Raw genomic sequence first — 25066 nt, 5'->3', positions numbered from 1 at the left:
AAGATGAGTTCTATAACAAAACTTTTTTGGGAAAAAAAGCAATGTGTTTTTAAACCAATTTGTTTTATAGTTCATCTAAAATATCAATTATTTTTCCAACCTGGCAGGACATATCTTCCTATTCTTCAAAATGCTATTTTCTCAGAAAAGAGCAATGGTGCATATGATTTAAAAAATCTTAGCATCATTTTATCTTTGGTTAATTCTTCTGTCTTGCCAGAATATGAAAGTTTTACTCTCTTTGGAACAGTACGCTTCTAGTAGTGGTACTGGTATTCCAGGTCGCATAATGTTTGTATTGATTGAGGGAATCAGGCTGTAGAACACTTGCACCAAATTCAGCTGTGTTGGTGGATATTACAGATGAAAAATTAATGAAGATGAAATAATTGAAAAAGTAAACTCAAATTCATGGTGAATGCTTTCCATGGTGAGCAAAGTATTTAGCACAGATTTAGGAGCCATTTCATTTTAGGTAACAATCGTGATATATCTATTTGTCTATCTTTGTATACATGCATATGGATGTATCAAAAGCCATATCAAAAGTTTAAAACCATAAAGTTTTGGAACCAATAAAACCAGTATTGGCTGGCAATTTTCATCAAGTATTTCTCTTTCAGATCAACTGCAAACTCTTTGTATTTAATAAGCTTTCTTTAACCTGGACTGAAAGAGGCAGGGGATCCCTGAGGCTTAATGACACTTCAAGCAGCAAACATGGAATGTTGCAGTCAAGGCTAAGTAAGAATGAAATAACAAGTACCCCGTGCACAAAATGCCAAGTAACTTGTACTAATGTTGGCCAGAATATGCTTATTTCAGATCATTTAAAACTGAGAAGCTAGTTTTATTTAAGTCAAGTTGCTGAGAATCTTTTTACCTGATAATGTTTGCTGTGTTACGGACTGAGGCAGTGGGCATTTTTCACTTGGTTTACACAACCACACTTGCATATGTTGTTAGGTTGTGTGCACTTCTGCTGCAATGTGTCTTCAGCTCAGTCACCAGTCTGACAGTTTGCTCTTTGTTGATTCTGCTTTTCCTGGAACACTTTTCAAGACACTTCTGTAATGTTGTTTTTACTGGGCTGTCATTACACAGTTTCAGCAGATTATTTATTTCCTTTGTGTGGCAGTGTATTGAAAGAAACTGATATATCTGGGTATTTAAAAAAATAACAAAAAAATAAATCTCACCAGGGTTTTAGACCAAATTAAAAAGAATAATTGATGAAAATATTACTTGTATACAAGTGTTAGAAAAAAGTGCTGCAGTAAAAATTAAGATGGTTCCAATATCTTATCATATAAACCTTCTTATTTCAGTTATGCGAAATCAAGGCAGCTTGAGACTGATTCTCAACACCCGACTCTGGGAACAAATGGTTATAAAAAGAGCAAACAGAAAGAGCCTGTGCTTCACTGCAACAGACCAAGAGGACCACTCTGTTCAAGTGTTTCTAACTCAGGTAAGCAGGACATAAAAACTCCACCCAAATCCACTGTTCATCTAGGATTCTGAAGACTTGCTGAAGGTTGGTTTTAACAAATGGCCTTCATGCTGTGCTTAGGTTAGCTATTACATGGCTTTTATTACGGAATGTGTTAGAAGTGCTCTCCTTTGGTATTTCGAAAAACTAGGTGTGCTGATGGGATATGGCCTTAGGACAGACATGTCCCGACTCTGGCTCACATAGCAACTGATGCAATGGATATCATTCCAGTAATATGCATCAATTACTCTTTTTTATGAAAGCAGTACTGTAAGAATTTCTACACAAGTAGTTACTTGTTTCTAAGTTACTCTGGTAAAAGGCAACAGTTTTCTGCCATGGTTCCCAGCACAGTGCTTGCAATAATCCATCTGGTGTAGGACCTCCATTTCTCAACTGAGAAGAACACAGAGTTTGCAAATCACCTTATGTAAGACAATAGTCTTGCGAACCCTGGTTTTGTCCAGCAAGGGCTAAGCTGGGGATGGAAATGTGCTGGACTTATTTACAAATAAATAGCACATATGTCCTAGATTAGAAAGTGAGAACATCCATATGATTTTAAGGATGTTTACAGTCTCCCTAATAGACCTTTCTAGGAAGGATTCAGCCTCCCAGGCAAGAAAAATAAATTGTCATTTCCAGGAAGTGTCACATGTCATACACAAGCAAAGCACCATGCACTGTATATGCAAGCACTGTAAGTCTGTCACTTCCAGACCAGGACTGACTTAAATACAGCTGTGCTGGACTGCTTGTCTGCATGTAAGAATTATAAATGTCCTGATTTCCAGAGGTGCTGCACAGTTTTTCTAGTCTATAGAGATGTTCCACAAATTCTGTCCTGGCACTTCTGGGCAGTAAAAATAGACATGATGAAGATGTATGACAGCTGTATGGGTGTGGCAAGGGTTGCAGTAAGCTGCTTCTCCACTCACTGAAGTGGCTGGTATCCACCCCTGTAGTATCCATCTAGTGACTGCATATATTAACATTTCAGTGCTTTCTTACTTCTAGAATCATACTCAGGAATCATTTGGAATATCAAGTACTCCATGCAAACTGAGCCATTTTTCAGGGAAAATAATTTTTAAACTTATTTGTCTTGTAACTATAGAGAAAATAATCAACAGCTACATATTATAAAACTCAGACCACTTACAGAAACTTGATGTTATCTGTATTTAAATTTATATTTGGATATTAATTATTAGTGTGAATCTGAAATGGATGCTTTGATTAAAAAGGACAAAATACAACTCTTTCATTATTTTTTTAAACTTCTCAGTCAGATCTTCTGTGAAAAACTGAGATTTTTCTCAGTTAGTTTGGACTGTATGCATTTTATATTCTGCAGGCAGGCTCAAAAGACACTGAAGACCTGTATGCAGCAATACATCATCGCCTTGTGGCATTGAGAAGCTTTGCTGAGCAAGAGCTAGATGCTAATCAAGCAGATGCAGAGTCAGAAATAGCTTTTCAGCCATTAAATTGTGATAGTGATGATGAAGATGATGAAAAAATAACTCCAGTGAGCAGCAGCGGATCTGGTAAGCAGAAGTTTTCCTGGAGATGCTGTAATCCTTTCAGGGTATTTCATTACAAGAATGAAAATCAGGCCTTTTGCTTTTCATGCTGACTATAACTTTCATCTGTTACAGATAACTCTTTTTCAGTTAGAATGGGGTAATTCCTTTTGGTATTTTGACTTAGTGTTATTAAAATGACAGCTCAAGTATCCACAGATTTATAGCAGTGGAATACTCTTTTAACAAAAGGCTGAGGTTTAAGGAATTTAATATTATCAAATTTTACCTAAATGTTTCTTCAGTATATTTCAGTAGAAACGACTAGAGATATTGAGTATCAGTTTTGCCTTGAGTAAGTGAAAGGTGAGTCCATTCACATCAGTGCTTAGGTTGTTACTAATAGCCTGAAGCACAATATGTTTATTAAGGTATTTATTATGTAGTGATTAACTTCATTTAAAACACTGATTCTTGATCAGCTGAAACAAACACCTCACTAGGAAATTTGCAGGATTTACACACTAGTTTTGCTGGCTTTCTTCAACATGACAAAAATGTAGGTTCCTCAAAACGAAAAATGACACTAAAACAAGATATAAAAGATAAGATATTAATGACTTAATCCTTCTGTTAATACAGCTCACAACAGAGCTGGGGTCACATTTGCAGAAAGCAAGGCAGAAACAGCTGTTAGACTTAAAAGCTCTTCTATTTTAGCAAAAGACAAGTCACGTTTCTGGAGCAAATTCACTTGCTTGTGTCAAACTGCTACAGTGGATACAGGAAGCTGCCAATTATGTTTTATTTTCTAACAGATGGGCTACATCAGGCATGTTTGAGCTGTAGGTCACAGCTTAGTTTCCCTCTGCACCTAGGTAACATATTGTCCTTATATTTAAAACCTTCCTTTCAACAACTATTCAAGTAGTTGTCAATGGACAACTACAGTCAAGTCATGGACAGTAATGGCTATAAGTACTGTTTTCCTTAAGGAAATTAATTTTTTTTCCTTTATCATAGAATCATGGAATGTCCTGAGTTGGAAGGGATCCCTAAATATTATTGAGTCCAACGACTGTCCTTGCATAGAACAACCAAAGAGTCCCACCATGTGCATGCGAGCATTGTCCAAACGATTCTTGAACTCTGTCAGGCTTGGTGCTGTGACCACTGCCCTGGGGAGCCTGTTCCAGTGCCCAAACACCCTCTGGGGGAAGAACCTTTTCCTGATATCCAACCTAAACCTCCCCTGACACAATTTCACACCATTCCCTCAGGTCCTGTCACTGGTCACCAAAGAGATCAGTGCCTGCCCCTCCTCTTCCCCTCACAAGGAAGTCATAACTGTAATGAGGTCTCCCCTCAGCATCCTCTTCTCCAGGCTGAACAGACCAAGTGGCCTCAGCTGCTTCTCATAAGGCTTTTCCTCAAGACCTTTCTTCACCTTGGTTGGCCTCCTCCTGATACACTCTCTAATATTTTTATATGTTTTTTATATTGTGGTGCCCCAAACTGCACACAATATTCCAGATGAGGCCTCCCAAGGACAGAGTAGAGCAGGACAATCCCCTCCCTCGCCCAGCTGGTGATGCTTTGCCTGATGCCCTCCAGGACATGGTTGGCCCTCCTGGCTGCCAGGGCACTGCTCACTCATATTCAACTTGCCATTGACCAGGACCCCCGGGTCCCTTTCTGCAATCTATTTAGTCAAATAGACTGCAGTTTACAGTGCTTGTTCCCAATACTGATTGTTGTTTAACTACATTTCAGTAGCATTCAGTGCTCTAAACAAAGCATGATGCTCTTACACACACCATTCTCTCAGAAATACCTTTTCTCTGTTTAGGAAATGGGAACATTGTTGGCTCAGAGAACTCCTTAGATTGCTCCCAGATAATCAAGCATTCCCTCTGTAATTTCTAAATAGCCTATACTGCCCTTTTACAAAGAGTTTCTGGTAACTTGGAAACTCTGGAGTGAGCTTGATTCCTTTCCAGGATTATTGATGATAAGAACTCTTTGTTCTTTTAGGGGGGAAAAAAAAAAGAGGGGAAAGGGAATGTCAAAGCAGTGTAGGAACACAGATTTACAAGTTAAATATTTATTTTGATTTGCAGAGACTTCTGATAGGAATATCCAGATCACAGCCAGCAAACACGTTCTGAAATGTGTGGGGTACTGTTTATTCTTGACCTTTTAGTTTAAGCATCTGTCTTTCATTTATGTTCTGTTACTGACAGAAGTTCTAACAGTCCCTTTCAAGTGCTTTTTTAATGGCTTCTAGCATTTCTTGCTTATCTTAATATCTTCTATTATTTTCAGAGCCACAAGGTTTTAATTTTGCATACATTTCAGTTACTAGTACCCAAGACACTTTACCTTCAGACACTCACATCTTACATATGTCCCCGGAACCCTCATTTCCAAAAGAAACATAAGAAGGAAAATAAGCCTCATGGGTTTTGGACAGGATGAGGTCAGTTTTAAATATCAGCATAGAAATGTCCATTTAGATGCAAGAGATCAGATCCTGTATATTTAAGAGCACTTGTTTAAATCTTTAGTTTTCATGCTTTGATTTTCATTGAAGGGTGTTATGAATAAGTCATTTTTGATTGATATAGCTCAGTTTCAGAGATTACTTCTCCTTAACAGTACATAAGTCGTAAGAAGCATAAGTCTTCAGTGACTGTTTCTTTGCATATTTCTTACAAATACAAGAATTTAGAAGGAATGTCTGCATTTAATTTCATTCCATTCTATCTTTGTCTCAAAATCCCCAATGATAGTTTTCTTAATATAGCAATTTCTTTTTTATTAAACTGAACTCATAGAGTACCCTAGATGATGCTATGTATTTCAGGACACTATAAAAGACATGAAAAATTAGATAATTATATTATTTTTATAATAATTAGCGCTTGAGAGTGAAGAAGAAAGCAAATGTGATGTACATAATAAGTGAAGCACTGTAGACATTGAAATGATTCTGTATGTTTGCAAGACTTTGCTGTAAGATTTTTTTACACAGAATTCTTTAACATCTACAGGATGTTAATGTTAGGGCAATGTGTAAGATAGTAGAGATATTTCTATGATTTAACAAATTCAGTATAGATATTTATTCCAGTATTTTTTAAATTCTTAGTTGAATTGCTTTACTTTCAAGTAGAGATTTCATGAAGTCCATAAAGAATAAGTTGCTGTGCCTGATATTTTTATACATTCAGTTGCAGCTTGAATATTTTTGCAAACAAATTGTTCTGTTAATCTAAGTGGAGAGAAACAGAACAAGTAATCTTTAAATAGATTTTGAGAGTGGATGGGATCAATAACTCTGGAAAGTATTTGTCTTTTCCCTCTGACTACAAAGTGAGCTGTGGAAATGAATTTAGACTAGACAGTAAACTTCTAGGCTGACCAAAGTCAAGTAAATCTCTTCTTGTTCTATTTCTTTCATTGTTAACTAATTTCTTTGCTAGTTAGTGTAATTATGTTTGCCTCCAGTAGTCTTCATAATATCTAGCTGAGGAGAAATCAGTAGAATTCTTTATTCCACGTTTGAATTTTTTTTCACTATTTAATTTAACAAATAAAGCTGTGAAAAATGCTGACATGACAATGTGTGAATGACTGGACCAAGAGTGGTTCCTTCCCTTCTGAGGGAAATACCAGAAAGGAAATCTCCCCTTTAGTTTTTCCTGGTTTTGGACACTCTTTGCTGTCTGGAAGATCCACTTCAACAAACAAAATAGAGAAATACCCTTAGCCAGACATATGGAATAACCTAGTAAGGAAGCATGTTCTCCTTGTAGGCAAGCAGTGGTACCTACACCTGTGGATAAAGAGGACCTACCAGCTCTGTGTCCCGGGTGTGTTCTGCAACGAGGAGCATAATGTCAGACTTGTCACTGCTTCCGCCAGCTTTGTTACTGTATCTGAACCATCAATTTGGGGCTTCTCTATACGTTGGCAGACCCCTGTCAGTGAGCTGTACAAAATCTTCTGACTCCTGTTTTCTAAGCACCATGACTTCAGGCAGCTACACATTCAGTCTGTAGGACCACTGCGTTGCACTGTTAACATGTGTAAATTCCTTATACAGTTACTGGATAGACAGCTCTGCAATGCAGACACTGCACAACCCTCACAGGGTGCTCATCTCTTTCCACTGGCAGCACAAAAAAACAAGGAACCTATGTCAGGCTCCGAAATTCATCCTGTCAGAACATGGATTAGGCCACAACACTAAGCTTGCCAGGGATCAGAAGCTACACCTAAGTAGCAGGGATCAGAAGTCACTACTTAGATCCATAAGTGACTAAGATGTCTCTGAAACTCTTACTCATTGCTTCTGACACTCTGACACATTTTTTTCCATGTTCTCTTCACAAACATGAGGAGATTCCTTGCTACAAAGGAATGCACTTTGTTTACATTTAGAAACAGGTCCATGGTGTTCATCAAAATTAGCAGAAGGCCCTTAAAGTCTAACTACATTAGTATTTAGAAAGAAAAAATACTCCTGGAGGGACATAAGGCATTTCTTTTGCAGGGGAGTATGAAATGTCACTCACAGCAGTAGAATAGTATGGGGCTATAGGTAGGAGTGGTTCCTATGTTTTGGTGCAAAATCATAGAGATTAGGCACTACTACTCGGTCATAACCAATGAGTTATTTTAAGATATATTGTATTTCTCACAGTTTTCTGAGCATCTGTAATGAAGTCTTAAGACAGTGTTCCCTATACAGAGCGAGATGATTTGCATGCCAGGCACATTGTCCTACCTAGACATCAGATTTCTTAGTCCTTATGTTCTTGTCTTTATTGACGTGGAGGGTCACAGGTTTCATTCACTATTCACATGGTCAAATATTTGTGAATAATCCTGTGTTATCTAGTTAGCTATTTACCTAAACCAGAAACTGATCATATCCAAACTTTAACCTACTGCTTTGGTATTATGAAATGCTGGATTGTTTCAAAACATGAATATGCTCAAATAAGCAAGATTTATTTTTTTTAATTCTTTTTCAGATCATTCTAGATGGAACCGCAGGCAGCCCGTTGTCTGCTCATGACATCTCCCAGAGGTTACAACAGCTCAGCTGGGAACTCATCTTCCCATAATGTCTAGGCTGACTCATCAGCCCCTGGAGGGAGGAAATCAGATGTGTTGTACTTTATGACTTTTAAGTAAGGATTAATTTTAGGCACAGCTTAAGTTAACATATTAAGAAAGAACTTGAGATGCACTATTGGGGATTATAAACAGCCTGCTTTGCACTGGGATGTGAATGACTTCCAGTAGTCAAGAACGGTTATAATTACTTCTGATTTTAGAATGAAATATATTTAGATGCATTATTAGAGTAAGGAATTTTATAGGGAATAAATGTTTATTCATCATATTGATGGATAATATCATATAAGCATGAACTAATAATATATGTGAACTGCTTGTTACTTTTCATTTGCTATTTAAAAGATACATTTGGAAAGCTTTAAATTGGGCTTCACTGAAAACATTTATTTAAAATTGTATGGTAACATTCAGTATCCCATTTGTAAGCACATACAAGCAAAACTGGGAGTGGCAGTTGAGCATGACCAAGGCCAGTCTTCACATAAGAGGTTTTTTACAGTGTGTTTTGAAAATATCTGGAATTGTATATTGGCTGTAGAATTTTGTCTAAGGGCAAAAACCATGATCTGCCTTTTCAGCCATAAGCACCAGAAGAATTCAGCATGAAGAGCTTCAAGCCAGTTCTAGGGGGCATGTGAACTTTAAAATGTAACAGTGTATGTGCTTGCACTCATGAACACCTTTCTAGTTGCACAAAACAAGCACTTGCACTATTAACTGTGAATTTGATATACACAAATAAATTTATGCACAGTACAGCTGAGTATCTGCAAAAAAAAAATTCCCTTAAACGTGTAAGATTATATGAGATTACTTCTGCCTTAGCTGTAGCTATCCCTAAACATCATCATTCATTGATATAGATGAGTATGTTACACATCCTAATGTGTGCAATTATCCCAGCAGTGCTCAATACACGATTGCTCTGTAAAAGTGATTCCACAAACTACTGCCTTCTACCTAACCATTTACATGAGGAATTAGATAAAAACAGTTTCCCCTAATGTCATCTGTGAATTAAGATTTACAGGATGATTCATAAGCCTGTGCACAGTAAGAGACAACACTTATGCGCTGTGTTTTCATTCTGTTAAAAGATAAAGAAAATATGTCTATAATGTCTCTGCTGCAGCTCCCTGATGCCTTTTGTATTGTTTGTCATCTTCAGAGCTAAAACAATATTCTGAAGTATCTCAAGTCCTTTTAATTAAGGTAATTGTAAGGATTTCTACATCTAAAAAGCTTCATCACATTTGAAGAGTTAAATTATAATTTAGTCTTCTCATCTGAACATAATGAATGCATGAAGCTGGAACAATACTTATTTCTTCCTGAATTCTCAGTGCCCTGTCAATATTGGCATCCAGATGAAACCAAACTAGCATCTGGATTACACCAAATCCTGAATGGCCTGCCAAAGCACTTGTTTGACATTGATTTAGCATCTGGATGACAGTAAACTTAAATGGAACTTGATTTTTGCCTTCAGGAACAGGGGAGTGCTTCACAACAGACCACCTGTGTCTAATAGTGAAACTCAGTCTGCCAATAACAAAACCAGTTTTTTCCATATCTAGCTGTACATTGTGTCCTGACCACGACAATATTTGCATCACCGACCTTCATATTTCATTGCTGCAACTCATCCTCAGGAACAAAGCTCTGTGTTATAAAAACTCATGCAGTTGTAAAACACTGCAGTCCTATGTATTTAGCAACAGGTCACGGTGATAACTTTGCCCTGGAGTTCAGCTGGCTGTGCACAGAATGCAGAGTTTGATTTCAAAGTCTGTCCTGATAATCAAAGCCGCCTGTGAAACAGGATTTAAGCACGTGAATGTCATGATATCCAAGTTCTACTACAGCTGTAAAATCCTTGGCAAATGAAGGAGTGGCCCAAGGCAGGCATAATAGAACTTTTGCAGACATGGGACTTAAACTTTGTAATATGTTCCTGCAGGGTAAGGAACAAGACTTATAAATAAACACTCTTTAGATCTGCCTCTTCCCAAGATCGTTCCATATATACACAAGCATACACACAAACACACACGCTCATGTGCACACACACTCAAACACAAAGCTACATGTCCTAAAAGCTGAGAAGGAAGACATGTTTAACTATTTTTAAAAGACTGTATACTGTGCTAATAGAGAACAAATTTTTGCTGTAGACATCCTAATAATTTATTCTCTTTAGTCTCACTGCACTAAAATTCATTGTTTCTCAAAACTGAAGGTGTGCTATTATGTAATATATTAACTTGGTTTAAAAAATGTAAATTTGTCACTTTGTGACAGCTGGAGCAATTTCTATGCCTGAAAAATAAACAATTTTCTTACTGCTTTAATTTCCATGTAACTAGTAGTCTTATCTACAGCCCAATTAGAGCTTCCTACAGACAGTTCCTTCCATGCTGCAGAATCTCTAGCCTGCTTTCCTAAGGAAGCAAGATTTAATCATGTGTCAGACCCACACTGAGCACATAGTTCAGTTTCAGAAAAATTGGACACGAGCTAGAAAGCTCTAAAACAATTTAACTTCTTAATGAAAATTGGGAGTTGCTGAGTGACAGAAGTCAGAGAAAGGCATTCTTTGAGGAAAAAGTTTCAGGGTATTTTCTGTGATGCTTGTGGGGCTGAGTGGTGCATTCCTGCTTCTGAACAAGCTGCAGCATACTCTGGGAAGGAGGAGAAATAAACCATGGACGGATGGGACCTGGGATTACTGTGGCCTGAAGAGGGGTGTAGGGCTTTGACCTAAATCCATATGAAACTAGATATCATTAATTTTTTTTCTTTAGATAAATGTTATTTATTTATTTCTAACAGACCTTAGTGATTAATTTATATACATAAGGGATGCAGAGCTGGAAGATATTATGTATTCATGCGATACTAATTTTCAAAGGAAGGAAAAACTAACAATTCCTAATAATAATGATACATATGCAGATATTTGCTACTAAGATTATGAATTTGTAGCAAAATCTGCCTGGATGGAATAGCCTGAATGTCTTACTTTGTGTTCTGGAGGCATTTGTATCTCTTGATAAATCTTGTCCCTCAAGTTTATATGTCATGCTCTTTAGTGACCTCTGAACTAGTTTTGGTAAAGTGTATGAAGTCAAGAGTTTCACAATGTCTCTACTGAATGAATGAGTACAGGGAAAATCTTTAGCACATTTGATATCGTTTTCAGTGCTAGTGACAGCTGGTACAACATAGACAGGGAGGGAAAGAGCATCCTCTTTTTCCTAGCTGGGTTTTAGAGAGCTTGCCACTGGGGAACGCTGGCAGGAAAATCTAGAAAGGCTCACTCTACATCAGTTGTCTGTCTGAAAAGTGGAGATTCCTGAGCTGTCTTTTACAAACACTAAAATTATTCTTACAGGACAATGTATATGCAGCACTTTGAGCATATTCAAATTGCTTTTGAAATGTTGAAGTCAATTGTATTAGTCCAATTCAGCGATGGAGTAGTTTGTTTTGCATAAGCAAGGAGTGGGAAGAAAAGCAGAAAAGTAAATCTATGCTAATTAAAACATCTAATGAAAGTGTGGACAAGAAAACTTGCTCCTCTCATTGGTTTTGTGTAAAAAAAAAAATCTGTAATTTGAATGAATAACAATAGCTGCATTTACTTTGATTTTTTTTTGTTTTTCTGAAGCTTCTTTGTTGATTTTGTAATTTCGAATTTATGAACCAAATTACATAACTCAACTATGTAATCACTGATGAGGGTACACATGTTGCAAGCAAAATGCAAGTGCACATAGATAGAATCTGGGATCAGAAATTCAATCAGACTACACCTGCTAATGTGTTCATCTACATGCCTTGTGAGGCTCTGATGTGTCACGAGTGACATGTTCTCTAAGCTTTAGTCTGGACTTTTTCTCTGGATTATCAGAATTAACAGCTGTTGTCAGCTGGGCTCAAAATCCGAGGACAGGTTTTATGAAACATTATGGTGATGGTGTTTTCCTCCTGTATGAATGCAGCTGATAGCATTACCATTTTAAACACAAAGGCACCACTATCATTTTCAGGTACCAGTAGCACTTAGGGTCAGATAAAGAAAGTCTAGAGAATGTAAATAATTGGATCAGTTAATTCTGTACTGCTTATTAATTAAACTCTCACAAGAAGGCATTATTCATAGCCTTCAATAAGGAGTGAATATGTTCAAAAAAATGAACAGTTGTCCTAGACTGCAAGTGCACTAGAAGCAATATGTACATCCTTTTGGGTAGAAAAAGGCTCCTTTATAAAACTGCTAGTGCAGTTGTGCATTGCCAGTTTTGCAACTAGTGAAATAACTTAAGGAATTAGTGTTTATGTAGAAATTTTCCCAGTTACTTTGCAACACAGAATATTTTAAGTGTATTACATAGGGGTTTTTTAAAGTCCTCTATATAACTTGAAAAATGTAGAGTTAAGGATGCCTGGTTTTCTATGGATTTGCATCTTGAAATTTACCTCATGTATTATATAACTCCTTGCTGTCTAAAATGGGCATTACTCTGCAACATTTTTTTCTAACTGCAGGCATATGTTTCTATGAAGAATTTTTAAGTGCCCTGTGCCCAAACCAAAGTTGGTTGTGGTGGGCCAGGGATTTAAAAAGTTATTACAGTGGGAATTCAATCCTACTGCATACTTGTATCCTATAAGGATACCAGGCCAAAATGTCTGTATTTATTAATTTAATTTTGTATGAATGAATCTGTACCTTAATCCCCTGGATATATCATTCTGAAGTCACTAAAAATGGGGCTTGAAGACATGTCATATGCCACAAACTGAATATATGTCAAAATAAGCAAAGTGTCATTTGACAGACATTTGTGTCTTCCTGTATATCAGGTAAAAATTCAAATCAAGAATTGTAGTAAGGGTGAGGTTAGTGTCTAATGACTGTTTTGTAAGTAGATCCATTTACAAAGTAATATGCAAACTGTAAGTAAGGTTCCACAACGTTACTTTATTTTATATGTTACAAAAGTTTAAACCCTTTTCCATGTAGACAATGGGGTATCAGACAGTCTGACAGCTAGTCTGTCAGACACTTCCTTCTGGGAACTGTGGATGAATCACTTCATGCTCCGTGCCTCAACAGGATATCATCTACTGATTTGAATTCACATTTTAAAATACATATATCATATTTTATGCTTACAAGCTTGCTGTGGGCATTAATTCAAATGACCGTAACATGATAACTGCATGATCTCAGCATCAAATACTGTTCCATATTCAAGCTTGCCTTAGTACTTTAAGCTGATTTGTTTTTCAAAGATCAAAACAATGAAATATAAATAGATAATACATGAAGTACAGAATCCTAGAGGAGCAGCTCAATGGTCAAAGAAGTTATAAAATAGATACCATTCAGAATAGAGTAATAAATTTTCAAAACCTCCTATATCCTTTGAGCCTCCAGGATTTTGTATTACTTACGGCTTTGTACAATCCAAAAGTTAATTGTTATACTGAATGAGGCATTTTTTGGTTAGCAAAGGAATTAGTTATGTTTAATTACTCTCCTGGCAATCTGGCTTGTGATAGTTTCCTTCAAGGCTAAGCTAATCAGTAGATAGAAAATCTTCCTACCCATCAGTAAAGACTGAAGAGAGCCTTTGTATTGTTATACGAGAGCAGGGAAAGGCTGACTGGCTCTGGCTACTCTCATTTCCTATATCTCTGTATAGATAGTGATAGTGTATAGAGGAGCGCTGCACTGACAGGCAAGAGCTCCTGCTTCAATCTCTACCTGCAGCCAGAGGCTGTGACTTCCCCCGGGGAAGATCACGAACAAGGTGAGTAATACGTGCCTAAGTGAGGCCTCCCTCCGGTGCAGAAGTACTGGCTGCCTGTGACAGTCGATGCCTGGGCAGGCAGTTATTAATAATGATGCAAACACCCCCCCCCCCAGCATTTCTGGAGCGCCTGCTTACAATATTAAAAAGTAACTCAGGATCAATAATTTAATTTCTTTTTTTTTTTTTTTTTACGTGGCACTCACAGTGAGCGCTGCTCTCAGATCCTTCCCCGTGGGAGCTGCGTCTCTCACCACGCTGCCTCTTCCTGCCCTTCCTCACACACTGTGATCAAACACCAGAACAGTCATAGATAAGAGTCAGAGGTTTCAAACTAAGGATCTCGCCAGATCCTCACCAGATGTGCTATTTAGTCCTTTAAAACAAAACGCTTGTTGTGTTTTTCCAACTTTCAGAGAACTTTTCCTCAGGCAAGTTTCACAGGGAAGCAGGCCAGCCTCCCAGGCAGGCAGTCCCACTTCGGGATTTCGACAGACTGCTTGGCACCGACCTCTGAATCCACCTGCTGAAACAAGGGACACCACAGTCATTGTTTCACAAATAATGGGGGCACTGTCGCCGCCCCGCGTGTGGGAAATCGGGGGGGGAGAGGGAGGAGTGGGCACACTGTTTTTTTAATCTCAGAATTCCTGTATATTGCCCCAGCCTATCTTAAGTTTCGCTGATATCCTACTACTGGTTCGTATTCGCCTTTCTGCCGTACTGTAATACCACCATAAAAACAGAGAACCGGACCAGCAACACGAGAACGTGAGGTTTCCACGCACAAGGTCCAAGACCACGTAATTGTTTTCCTCTTTGACATCTCTTTAGCAATGTCACCGGGGGGGGCTGTCGCTGTGCCTCGCGGGCACTAGGGGCACTGGAGGCACTATCGCTATCCTCCGGGGGTACTGAAGGCACTGGGGACACTGGAGGCAATGGAAGCACTGGAAGTTCTGTCACCGTCCCCTCACGATGCCCCGCGCGCCGCCTACGTGCCTCTCGCCCCGTCCCGCGCGCCAGAGGCCCCCGTCAAGCGGGGCGGGGCCACGGCGGGGTCGGGCAGGGGAGCGGCCGCGCCCTCGGGGCGCATGCGCACCCCGCGCTCCCCCGTGGCGCGGGGGCGGGGCGCTCTCCCGTCGCGCGCTGCGCCCCGGTTGGCCGGGAAGGGCGCACGCGCCGGGGCGCGCCCCCGGCCCCGCCCCCGCGCGGGGCGGGTGCCCGGCGGCGCCGCCCGCGATTGGCGGGGGCGGTGGGTGCGCGCGCGGGGGGCGGGGCAGTGGGCGCGGCCAGGCCATGTGTGCCGGGCGCCGCCGCAGAGCGGCCGCAGCCGCCGCCGGCAGCGCCGCGCCCGCCCCGCCTGCCCGCCCCGGGGAGCGGCGCAGCGAGCCTGGGCGATGTTCGCCGCGCGGGGCTTCCCCTGCGCCCGCCTCCGCCTCGCCGGCCGGCCGGCCGCTCGCCGCTCCGCCCTACTGTGCCACGAGGCGGCGGCGGCGGCTCCCCCCGCCCCACCGGGATTACCGCTGCTCGGCGGCGCCCGCCGACGCCTGCTCGCCCTCGGTGGGCTGAGCCCCTCCGCGGCGGCGGCGGGGCGGGGGGCGGCGGGAGCCGCGCCATGCGAGCCGCGGCGGCGGGAGCGCGGCGGGCCGGGGGCGGCGGGCGGCGGGTTCCGGCCGTCGCGGGTGGCCGTAGTGGTGAAGACGACGCGGTACGAGTTCGAGCAGCAGCGGTACCGCTACGCCGGGCTCTCCGAGGAGGATCTCAAGCAGCTGGTGAGCGGCGGGGGGGATGCAGTCACGGCCTCCGCGGGCGCTGCCGCCGGGGCCGCGGCGGGGTCGGGGGGCGGGAGGGTCACCAGGGGGATGCCCGGCCCAGGGGGTCACTGGGCCTCTGTGTTCGAGTGTTCCCGGGGTTTCCCCGGGGCGGTTCGCTATTCCCTCACTCTACCTCTGCCCCTGCTGCCTCCCCGGGCCCCCGATCCCGATGGACAGAGCGGTGCGAGCCGCGCCGCTGGACCGCCCTTCATTCATCGCTCGCAAGCTGTCGAGGGATTTCTGTAGTAAGCGTGTTTGGGTTTTACCCTCGGAGGGATTCCAGCAGCCCTCAGCAAGCTGCAGGCTTTTCCTTGCAGCGTGTAATGTAAAGATTAGAGAAGTGCATACTGAGGAAAGTCCAGTGTTGCAAAAAATCTCCTCTGAGGCTTAGAGAGGACTCATTCACATTTCCTCCTTTCCTTGCTCCACATCTTTGCTTCATCCTTATGTATTTTCCTAAGAACTCCTCCCAGACAGCCAAATCTCACCTTTGTGTATGTTCTCCTTGTTGAAGTTTTTAGAAAACCCTTTTTCTTTAGTCTCTAAGAGACATTCAGTATAAAGGTCCATTCCTGAAGTTGTTCTAAGGAAAGCAGGTGTCTCTAAAAGTTCATATGTACACCCAGCAGCTTGTGTCTTCATCTCCCCCAAGCTCAGTTCTCCATTTACCCTGCGTCTATCTCCTTCCATTGTTCATCTACCACTGGTGGGCCAGAGAATGGTACCTACTGGAGTTGCTGGGGCTGCCTGCAGGCCAGGTCATGAGCTCATATTACTGTCTTTATTTCACATAAGACCATTAATTTGTGTCTGTCTTGTCTTTGGTCTCTTACATATTTTAGATCTCTGTTAATTTGGAGTGTTTGGATTAAACTTGTACATATGCTTAACTTATTATGCAGGGACAAATGGTATGGTTGCATAGCCTTGCTTCATAGAGAACTGGGATAAAAAGTACACTATCTAAAGCGAGATAGTTCTAACATCTTTCTGCATGCTTCAGTTGTTCATTCATCTCCTGTGGAATTCCTATCCAAACATTTTTACATGTTTTGTGTACCTCTCTAGTCATATTTCATATATCAACAGGTTTAATGTGGAAACATCATTCTGTGTTGATTCCCATGTGGATTCCTGTTGCTAAGATGTCTTTGTACTTCCTTTCATATGGTGGTTATGGAAAAAAAATGGCTCTCACAGCTCATCTGTAAGACTGTTTTTCTTTTCATTTAAGATTCTCTTGAGGAAGCATTTCTTGTTTAGTATAGAGGTTGTCCTCAGCGTGCAGCTAAAACCAAGAAAAACAAAAGGGTGTTTGGTTACTTTTCCTTAACCACTGCGTACAGGCAGGAATGGGACAGTGAATCAGTTAGTGAGCAGTGTCATTAGTGTGGCACATCCTTTGACTAAATGTAGTGGTAGCTGCAGTTTCTTTTCTCACAGGAATGCATGTTTTTTGTGATTGGTAACCTGTGTCACTCTGAAGATTCATTTTAGAAAAAGTAACTGTGAACTCAGTGGCTGATTGTAGTAGTTGGAGAAACACTTCAGGATTTGTTCTTTTGGAGAAACTTACATGTATAAGACAATTCTGCACATTTGGGAGAATTCTAGAATTTTGGTTGTAAGACTGGTGCTTTTTTTTTAAAACCTTTCCCCTGAAAATACCTCCTTGTGAGCAATTGCAGCAATAAATCACAGTGTCGCCAGGTAGACAAAGCCTAACTTGCCTAACTGTGTGTGTAGCAATAGTGAGTTAAGCTCTTGCTGTATGGGCAGGAATACAAAGACTTGTGCAACAACACACTGAAAAGCTCTTCTAGAATTCTGTTTTTGAAATAGAAAATAAGAGAGTGAAAGAATTATCTTTACTGCTAGTTTCTTAAATTTTTTAGCTGACCTGTAAAAATTTCTGTATTTGCATTTTGCTGTGACTCTGGTCTCAGATTGTTTTTCCTCCAGCTGAGTTAATGGCAACCTTAGTGAAAATGTTAGCTGAAGTTTAGGAGACTCTTAGCCTCTCTGTTGTGGAAAGAGACCACTTCATAGCAGAGTGATTGCTGCAAAGTGTCCTTCCCTGCAGTGCCATGTCCTTTGTGGGCAGCATGGGAATATGATGCATTTTGCTTCCTGAAGTTAGCTGCACTCTGCAATCCTTTGGATTTGCAGCTCGGTGGTGCTGAAGGGCCAAACAGAGGGTAGGGTGAGAGCTGAGGCTGGTATGAAAGCCTCACGTTGGGGTAGAGACAAAGAGTGAAAGCAAAGGAGCATAGGAGAGGTTTGGTTTACCTGGTGCTTGGAGCTGTTGGCTAACCCAGACACGGTGGTGGTGGGGATTGTGTTACATTGCAGGGGCTCAAGCTTGAGTGACCCTGGACCTGGCTTGTGGTGTGGCAGCATCACGGTGTGAGGGAGTCTAAGGAGGAAGCACAATGCTGTCATCATCTGTCACAGACCTTCAGTTGTCCAGGTGCTGACTATCTGAAGTACAGAAATTCAACTTCAAGACACTGTTCCAGGGTTAGATTTGACCAACTGCACCTTGGCTCGTTGGCCTACCAGTTGTGGGCAGAAGAAATGTTTGCAAGTTTCTAGAAGATAACTGATGTCTCTACTTGAAAGCTTCAGATTTTAGTATAGCACAAGTAATGATAATTGTGGGCTTAAAAAGTTCTACCTGATCACTGAGACAGGAGAGGAGTCCTGAATTTAGCTGTTGCAGTCAGTACATTTATGTATTAAGACTGAAGCTGCAGTCAGTGCAGAAATGGTGGTGCATTTGGGCACACGTCCTAATGAGGTGGGATTTGTTCCATATTTAAGGAGGCTGAAGATGAATCATTGACATATACAAATACATATTCAAATATGATACAGATCATAGTATGTATCATTTATATGATATATCCAGCAAAAATCACAGTATACTTCAAGAAGCAGAGTATGGGTATCAAGGCAGACTGGCTGACACTTCTGATAACCCATAAAGGCCCTGAGCACCTGTGGCTTAAATCCTTCTGTGGCCTTTCCTTTGGACCCCAAGTGAATTGTATTATACAAACACTATAAAATGTTGCAAAGTCAAAGCTGCAAGGTCACAATTCCTGAATTCTTTCTTTGTGCAAACAGAGATAGGAGAGGTGAAGAAGCAGTCCAGACAGCAGAAGAGCAAAACAGATGCTGGAGAGATGGAGAGCAAGTGCAAGCACTCTTTGGAGTGTTTAGCAGATCTGTGAAAGATTAATTCTTCCATTGCATTTCTGCATGCATGCTGTGCATGCCTGCTCCAGGCAATTGTTTTTACCTGTCTTGTGGCAGATACTATTACATGCTTACAAACAAGTCTTTTACATCTGTTTATAGGTGTACACAAACACACCTGACTATCATAATTAGTAGTCTAATTCTGAAGGATTATGTAAAATATAATTAAATGCTTTGGATGCTGTTTTACTGGGGAGGTTTTCAGAGTCTTTACTTCCGAAGGGAGATTAGAGATCTATAAAAATGAGATTTCTCTTCTAATACCAAAAAAGGAAAATGCCTCCAAATGATCCAGCACTTAAAAAAAAAAAGTGCTGCATCAGTAAATTTTGTGCATCATATCATGCAAGGAATATTATTCTTTGCCTTCATGAAATTTGAAGGGGCTACTGGATTTCTAAAACTTGCAGTTACCATCTTTAAGTTAGATGAAAATACTAATATTTTTCTGAAGTCCCTACAGACAGTTTGCTTACCAGGAGTGACAGCAGTTTGCATTTCTTTTGACCTGTTTATTTGGATTAGCATCTAAATATGACTGGTTACAAAAGTAAATGATCCAGTCAACTAATACTGAAGACTGCTATATATCCTGGCTGTTTATTTCATTCTCAGTAAATCCATGGAGAACAAGCACTGCTGTTGTCCTTATGTAAACTAAGAGAATTTAATACCCCAGTAATAGAGAAAACTAATTTCCTGAGTTCTGTTCTTTGTTTTGTTTGATAGTGCAGATGCGATGTAGCTGCTGACTTCTCATGCCTGGAAGGTATTTAGGAAAGATGAACAATTTAGCTGTCCAAACACAGTTCATATACGATTTTAATTACCTTTGAAAATGTCATATGAAAAGTTAGGTTTGTTTTGGTCTTAATTGGAAGGAAATGGTTCGGTGTGGACCACAGCTGATACTCTGTGGCTGGTTTACAGTCGTCGGAGAGCACAGACTTAGAGCTGTTTGGAACAAGTTTTGGCTCATTTGGACCACTGCAACAGATTGGTAGGGGTGCTCATCTCAGTGATGTGAAGTTCATAGGGCTTTATTGAAAACTGGTATTTCGTTAGAGAAGAGGTAGCATGTTAGCAGGATATTCCCTCCCCTGAAAGAGGCACATAAGTGATGCATAGGGCACCACCAATAACATATAGAGCTGGGGTGGTCAGGAAGGAAGAAAGGAGTGTTGCCCAGCAGGTAGGAGGGCTTCAGTTGAAGCTCCTGTGTTGTGCACTAGAAGAACCCCACAGAAGTGTGGAGGGGGTGTGTGTGTGTGTGTAGAAGAACACTGCCCTGCCATTCTCCTGAATTCCTAATTAAGATGTGTATAGCACCAGTTGTTACCAGCCTGCACATTTTCATGTCTCTTAAGAAAACTCTCTCTTGTGGGAAATGTACTGTTTTATTTATAACTTGATAGCTGATTGATTTTTGGTTTTAATTACGGAAATTAAAATATCTTTTACATTAAATGGTGAAAGTATCACTTTAGTATCACTTTTTAATTACCTTTTCTGGGTACTAGTGTTACAGGTGTGTAAATCTCACACTGCCACCTGAAGATAGGCTTTTGGAAACCGGTCAGGTATTTCATTCTTAGATTTCTGATTTAGAGGACTGCACTTCAATACAGATGCCTGTGATCCACTGCAATTATTTAGTAGGTAAATATTTTCAAAACACTGGAATTTTTACAGATGCAAGGAAGGTAGCAGAAGGAAAAAGTAATGTGCAAACTTCAAAGTTCAACTGAGTTCTAATTTTAAAATGAAATGAGATAATTTAGCAAATAATTAAAAAAAAAGTTGCTCCTCTAAAAAGCACTAAGTATTAGGACATTTATGTCTGTGTCCTCTTGTAGATCCAGATATACAGGGGTACATAAGAAGTCGTATCTTTAAATAGAAACTTACTGAATGAGGTCATAGTTTGAAGCTTTTCATTGTTTTGTCGCATTCAGACTACCCATCTCTGCTTATTTTGTAATGTGAATTATTTCAGTAGCTGTTCTTTCAGGGAGCAGTTTAAAAACTGCTAGGACTGTACTATGTACTTTACTTTACCTTGCCTTGAAAAGAGGGGGGGAAATATCAGCTCAGTTTAGTGAATTTCAAGCATATAGAATTCAAGACACAGGTTATAGTGCACCAGGATTGTATAAAGCTAAAACCACTTTTTTTTCAGAAATAAAATTTTTGAGCTAGTCCACTGGAAACTGAGATGGGTGTAGATGTTTTTCAGATTACACAACCATAGCATACATTTGTTTATCTTTACCTTTGCAATTTGATATACTTGCATCAGTGTTAAGTAACTTCAGCTTGCATCTGCTTTATCAAAAAGTTCCTTCCATGTTGTTGCTCTGTCGTAAGAAGAGTCTGGAAAATGACGGAAACAATTAAATAGGATATAGTAATTATTTTTTTCCATAGCATTTGTTTTTCCAGTACACCATTCAAGTATACTTAGTCATATATAACAAATACATATAAAATAGGGAGCATTTCAGTGTACCTAAATTAAACTTCATGGATTATATCACCAAGCATCTGATACTGTATACAGCTGAAAAAGGCTGCTTTTTGGAAGTTACTTTAATATTGGTTTTAAGTACTTCAGTAGTTGTGATTTACGATGTTATGTTGTTGTTGTGCTGAATTAATGAGAACTGAGTGATTGTATTGCCTGCATTGCACAGGGTTCTAGAAACCTGTTAGTGCAGAAAGCAGTTACTGTTCTGTTTATAGTTAACACAACAATTTGTTCTACATTAGCCTTTGAATTGCAAAAAACTCTGTATTCCTCAGATGTGGTTAAAATGACAATAATGCTTTAATGTGGTGGATGATGAAGAATTAGGAAATAGTTTGTGGCATTTTTACTTTTGTTTATGTATGGATCAAACTCTTGCCCTAAAGCAGCATTTCTATAAAGCTTCAGGAACATAATGTTGCTAGTGAAGTCAGCTACTACAGAAGTAAAGGCATATAAAATGCTACAATATGCAAAACACTTCATAATCATCAGTCTGTAGCAGATACAAAGGCATCATTTGAAAAGCTGTTGTGACGATGTTAATAAAAGTAAGTGGTCTAAGTGATTGAAGAAAAAAGTAAGGCAAGTATAAGGGAAAAAAAATTCCTACCTAAAGCAGCCTACTGAACTTCTACAGTATGAGGGGCATTGTAGCAAAACAGTAGAAACCTAACAGGTGTACAGGAACAATATTAGAACAATTCTGAGCAACTGACAGCTAGTCAGTACATCGGTCAGTAGTGCTGGTCAGGTAACACCAGCCTTCTTATCTTTCTAGTGTGGTAAGTACTGCATCAGTTAACCTAGCACACTTTTATAAAAGCAAACAGCCTGTATAATAAATAATAACCCAGACTGGGAAGTGGGGAAAACTGGGTTTAATGCCTATGGCTTGCAACTCAGCAGTAGTTTTTAATGGAAAACTTAATTCATATTTAAAGCTTTATAGAGAACTTAAACCCGAGCCTGGCTACTGCTGATTCTGAGTAGGAGTTTGTTTTAGGAGTCTGCGTGGTTTCTCTGCTACTTCAGCTAAGGCAGATACTCACTATTAAAGCCATGCTGTAAACAATGCATTGACTTTCTGGATTGGATTCTTAGCTGTTACATCAGCAGAAGCCAGTGCATTTTAAGTTCACCCAGGACCTGCAGCTGCTTACTGCCACTGGTTCTCAGGTTCACTTCAGAGTTCTTGTGCTAGTCTGAATGAGTTGGGACTGCAGGTCCTTGAAAGAGCTGGGTGTCCCAAAATGGGTCAATCCACACTAGTACCACAAACATGATCCTGCTGAAACCCTCCCTATTGTTAGCAACAGGTTGAATGTATTGGATTTGCGTGGCCGGACTTTGGTAGCAGGGGGAATACAGGAGGTGGCTTCTGTGAGAAACTGCCAGAAGCTTCCCCCATATCTGACAGAGCCAGTTCCAGATGGATCCAAGACAGTCTGGCTGCTGGCCAAGGCTGAGCCAATTGGAGGTGGTAGTAACACCTCTGTGATAACATATTTAAGAAGGAAAAAAAAAATTACTGTGTGGATTTAATTGCTTGCAGAGAAGAAAGGAGTGAGAATGTGGGAGAGGAACAGCTCTGCAGGTACCCAAGGTCAGTGAAGGAGGAGGGGGAGGAGTTGCTTCAGATGTTAGAGCTGAAGTTCCACTGCACCCTGTGGTGCAGGCTGTGGGAAGGCAGCTATGCCCCCACAGTCCATTGTGGTTCATGGCAATGCAGAGATCCACTTGCAACCTGTAGGGGAGATCCACACTGGAGCAGGTGGATGCCCAAAGGAGGTTGTGAACCCATGGGAAGCCTGTGCTGGTGCAGGCTCCTGGCAGGACCTGTGGCCCACAGAGAGAGGAGCCCACGCTGGAGTGTGTTTGCTGGCTGGACTTTTGACCCTGTGGGAGACCTGTGCTGAGCAGCCTGTTCCTGAAGGACTGCACCCTACCTAAGCTGGAGCTGTTTGTGAGGAAACCCGTTAGAGAAGTTTTTGGAGAATTGTCTGCTGTGGGAGAGGGGAAGGACTCCTCTCCCACAGCAGTGGCAGGATCAACCTGTGATGAACTGACCATAACCCCCATTCCCTGCCTCCCTGTGCCGCTGGGGGGGAGGAGGCAGAGCCTGGGAAGGAAAGAGATGTGGGGGGGAAGGTGTTTTTAAGATTTGTTTTACTTCTCATAATCCTGCTCTGAATTTAATTTTTAATAAATTTCCTCAAATCAAGTCTGTTTAGCTGATGATGGTAATCGATGAGTGACCTCTCCCTGTCTTTATCTCAACTCATGAGCCTTTTGTTATATTTTCTCTCCTCTGTCCACTTGTGGAGGAGAGTGGTAGAGCAGCACTGGTGGGCGCTTGGCATCCAGTCAGGGTTAACCACCACATTAAGCCAGAGACTTATCAAACAGTATTATTCAATGAGCCTGGAATTTTTCAATAAATATTTAAATTTATCTAACTTTTTTTTTTTAAATGTGGTGACCCTACTATCTTGGTTTTTTCTATTGCAAAACCATGTGAGATCAAATGATGCATTTAGTATTTCTAGAGCAAAAGCAATTAGGAGACCACACTTCCTCTCTTAAGAAGTTTGGGAATGGGGAAAAGTCAAACAACTGTGAAAGCAGTCTCACATCACAGAATCATAGAATGGTTTGGTTTGGAAGGGATGGTTAAAGATCTTTCAGCCCATCTTCCTAGGGGAGGTGTTCCAGCCTTCTGATCGGTGTTGTGGCCCTTCTCTGGACCAGCTCTGGCAGGTCCGTGTCCTTCCTGTGCTATGAGCCCCAGAGGTGAATGCAGTGCTCCAGATGGGTTATCCTGAGGGTGGAGCAGAGAGGCAGAATCCCCTCCCTTGCCCTGCTGGCCACCCTGCTTTGGATGCAATCTGGGCTGTGGTTGTCTTTCTGGGCTGTGAGCACACATTGCTGAGCCATGTCCAGCTGTTCATCCACCAACACCTTCAAGTCCTTCTCCACACAGCTGCTCTCAATCCATTCATCCCCTAGCTGGTATCAAGACTGGGGGCTTGCCCCAACCTGGGTGCAGCACCTTACACTTGATCTTGTTGAACTTCATGAGATTTGCACAGGCTGCCCCTCTCAAGCCTGTCCAGGTCCCTCTGGATGGCATCTCCGCCCTCCAATGTTGACCACACTGCACAGCTTGGTGGTGTCAGCAAACTTATTGTCATTAGTGCGAATAGAGCAATTGAAGCTCGCAACTGATGCTTGTCTTCTGCTATAATTAGAAGAAACTGAGGGTTGGTGTGCTGTCCTGTATTTACTGTGAAAGTGGGTGTCATATCCAAACCTGCTATCTGTTGTCTACAGCCACCAAATTCAGCTCCCCATCAGTGCCAGTTAATGCTGGAAAAAACATTAAAGTTTCAGAGTTGTGATTCCATCTTGCTATGGCTGTAGAGTCTTTTTTGTGGGGCACTTAAATGTGTCTCCAAGGTGCA

The 25066-nt window shown here is 41.0% G+C and overlaps 2 protein-coding genes across 3 annotated transcripts in view; both read left to right on the top strand.

Annotated features, from left to right (window-relative positions):
- The window catches only part of RANBP3L (RAN binding protein 3 like), a 33449-nt gene extending 22926 nt beyond the window's left edge, over window positions 1-10523 (top strand). For both annotated transcript variants that reach the window (XM_032676570.1, XM_032676571.1), the window contains 4 exons: window positions 624-744; window positions 1329-1471; window positions 2853-3045; window positions 8064-10523. In XM_032676570.1, the coding sequence (XP_032532461.1) occupies window positions 624-744; window positions 1329-1471; window positions 2853-3045; window positions 8064-8107 (501 nt within the window). In that variant the 3' untranslated portion in view covers window positions 8108-10523. The remainder of the gene's footprint in view (window positions 1-623; window positions 745-1328; window positions 1472-2852; window positions 3046-8063) is intronic.
- A 4871-nt stretch (window positions 10524-15394) lies between these two features.
- Window positions 15395-25066, top strand: part of NADK2 (NAD kinase 2, mitochondrial) — a 32075-nt gene continuing 22403 nt past the window's right edge. Inside the window, exon 1 of the mRNA XM_032674840.1 lies at window positions 15395-15769. Coding sequence (XP_032530731.1) covers window positions 15395-15769 — 375 coding nt within the window. The remainder of the gene's footprint in view (window positions 15770-25066) is intronic.

Source organism: Chiroxiphia lanceolata, chromosome Z (genome assembly GCF_009829145.1).
Source record: "Chiroxiphia lanceolata isolate bChiLan1 chromosome Z, bChiLan1.pri, whole genome shotgun sequence".
In the NCBI taxonomy this organism is placed as follows: domain Eukaryota; kingdom Metazoa; phylum Chordata; class Aves; order Passeriformes; family Pipridae; genus Chiroxiphia; species Chiroxiphia lanceolata.
This window is presented reverse-complemented; position numbering and strand designations above follow the sequence as displayed.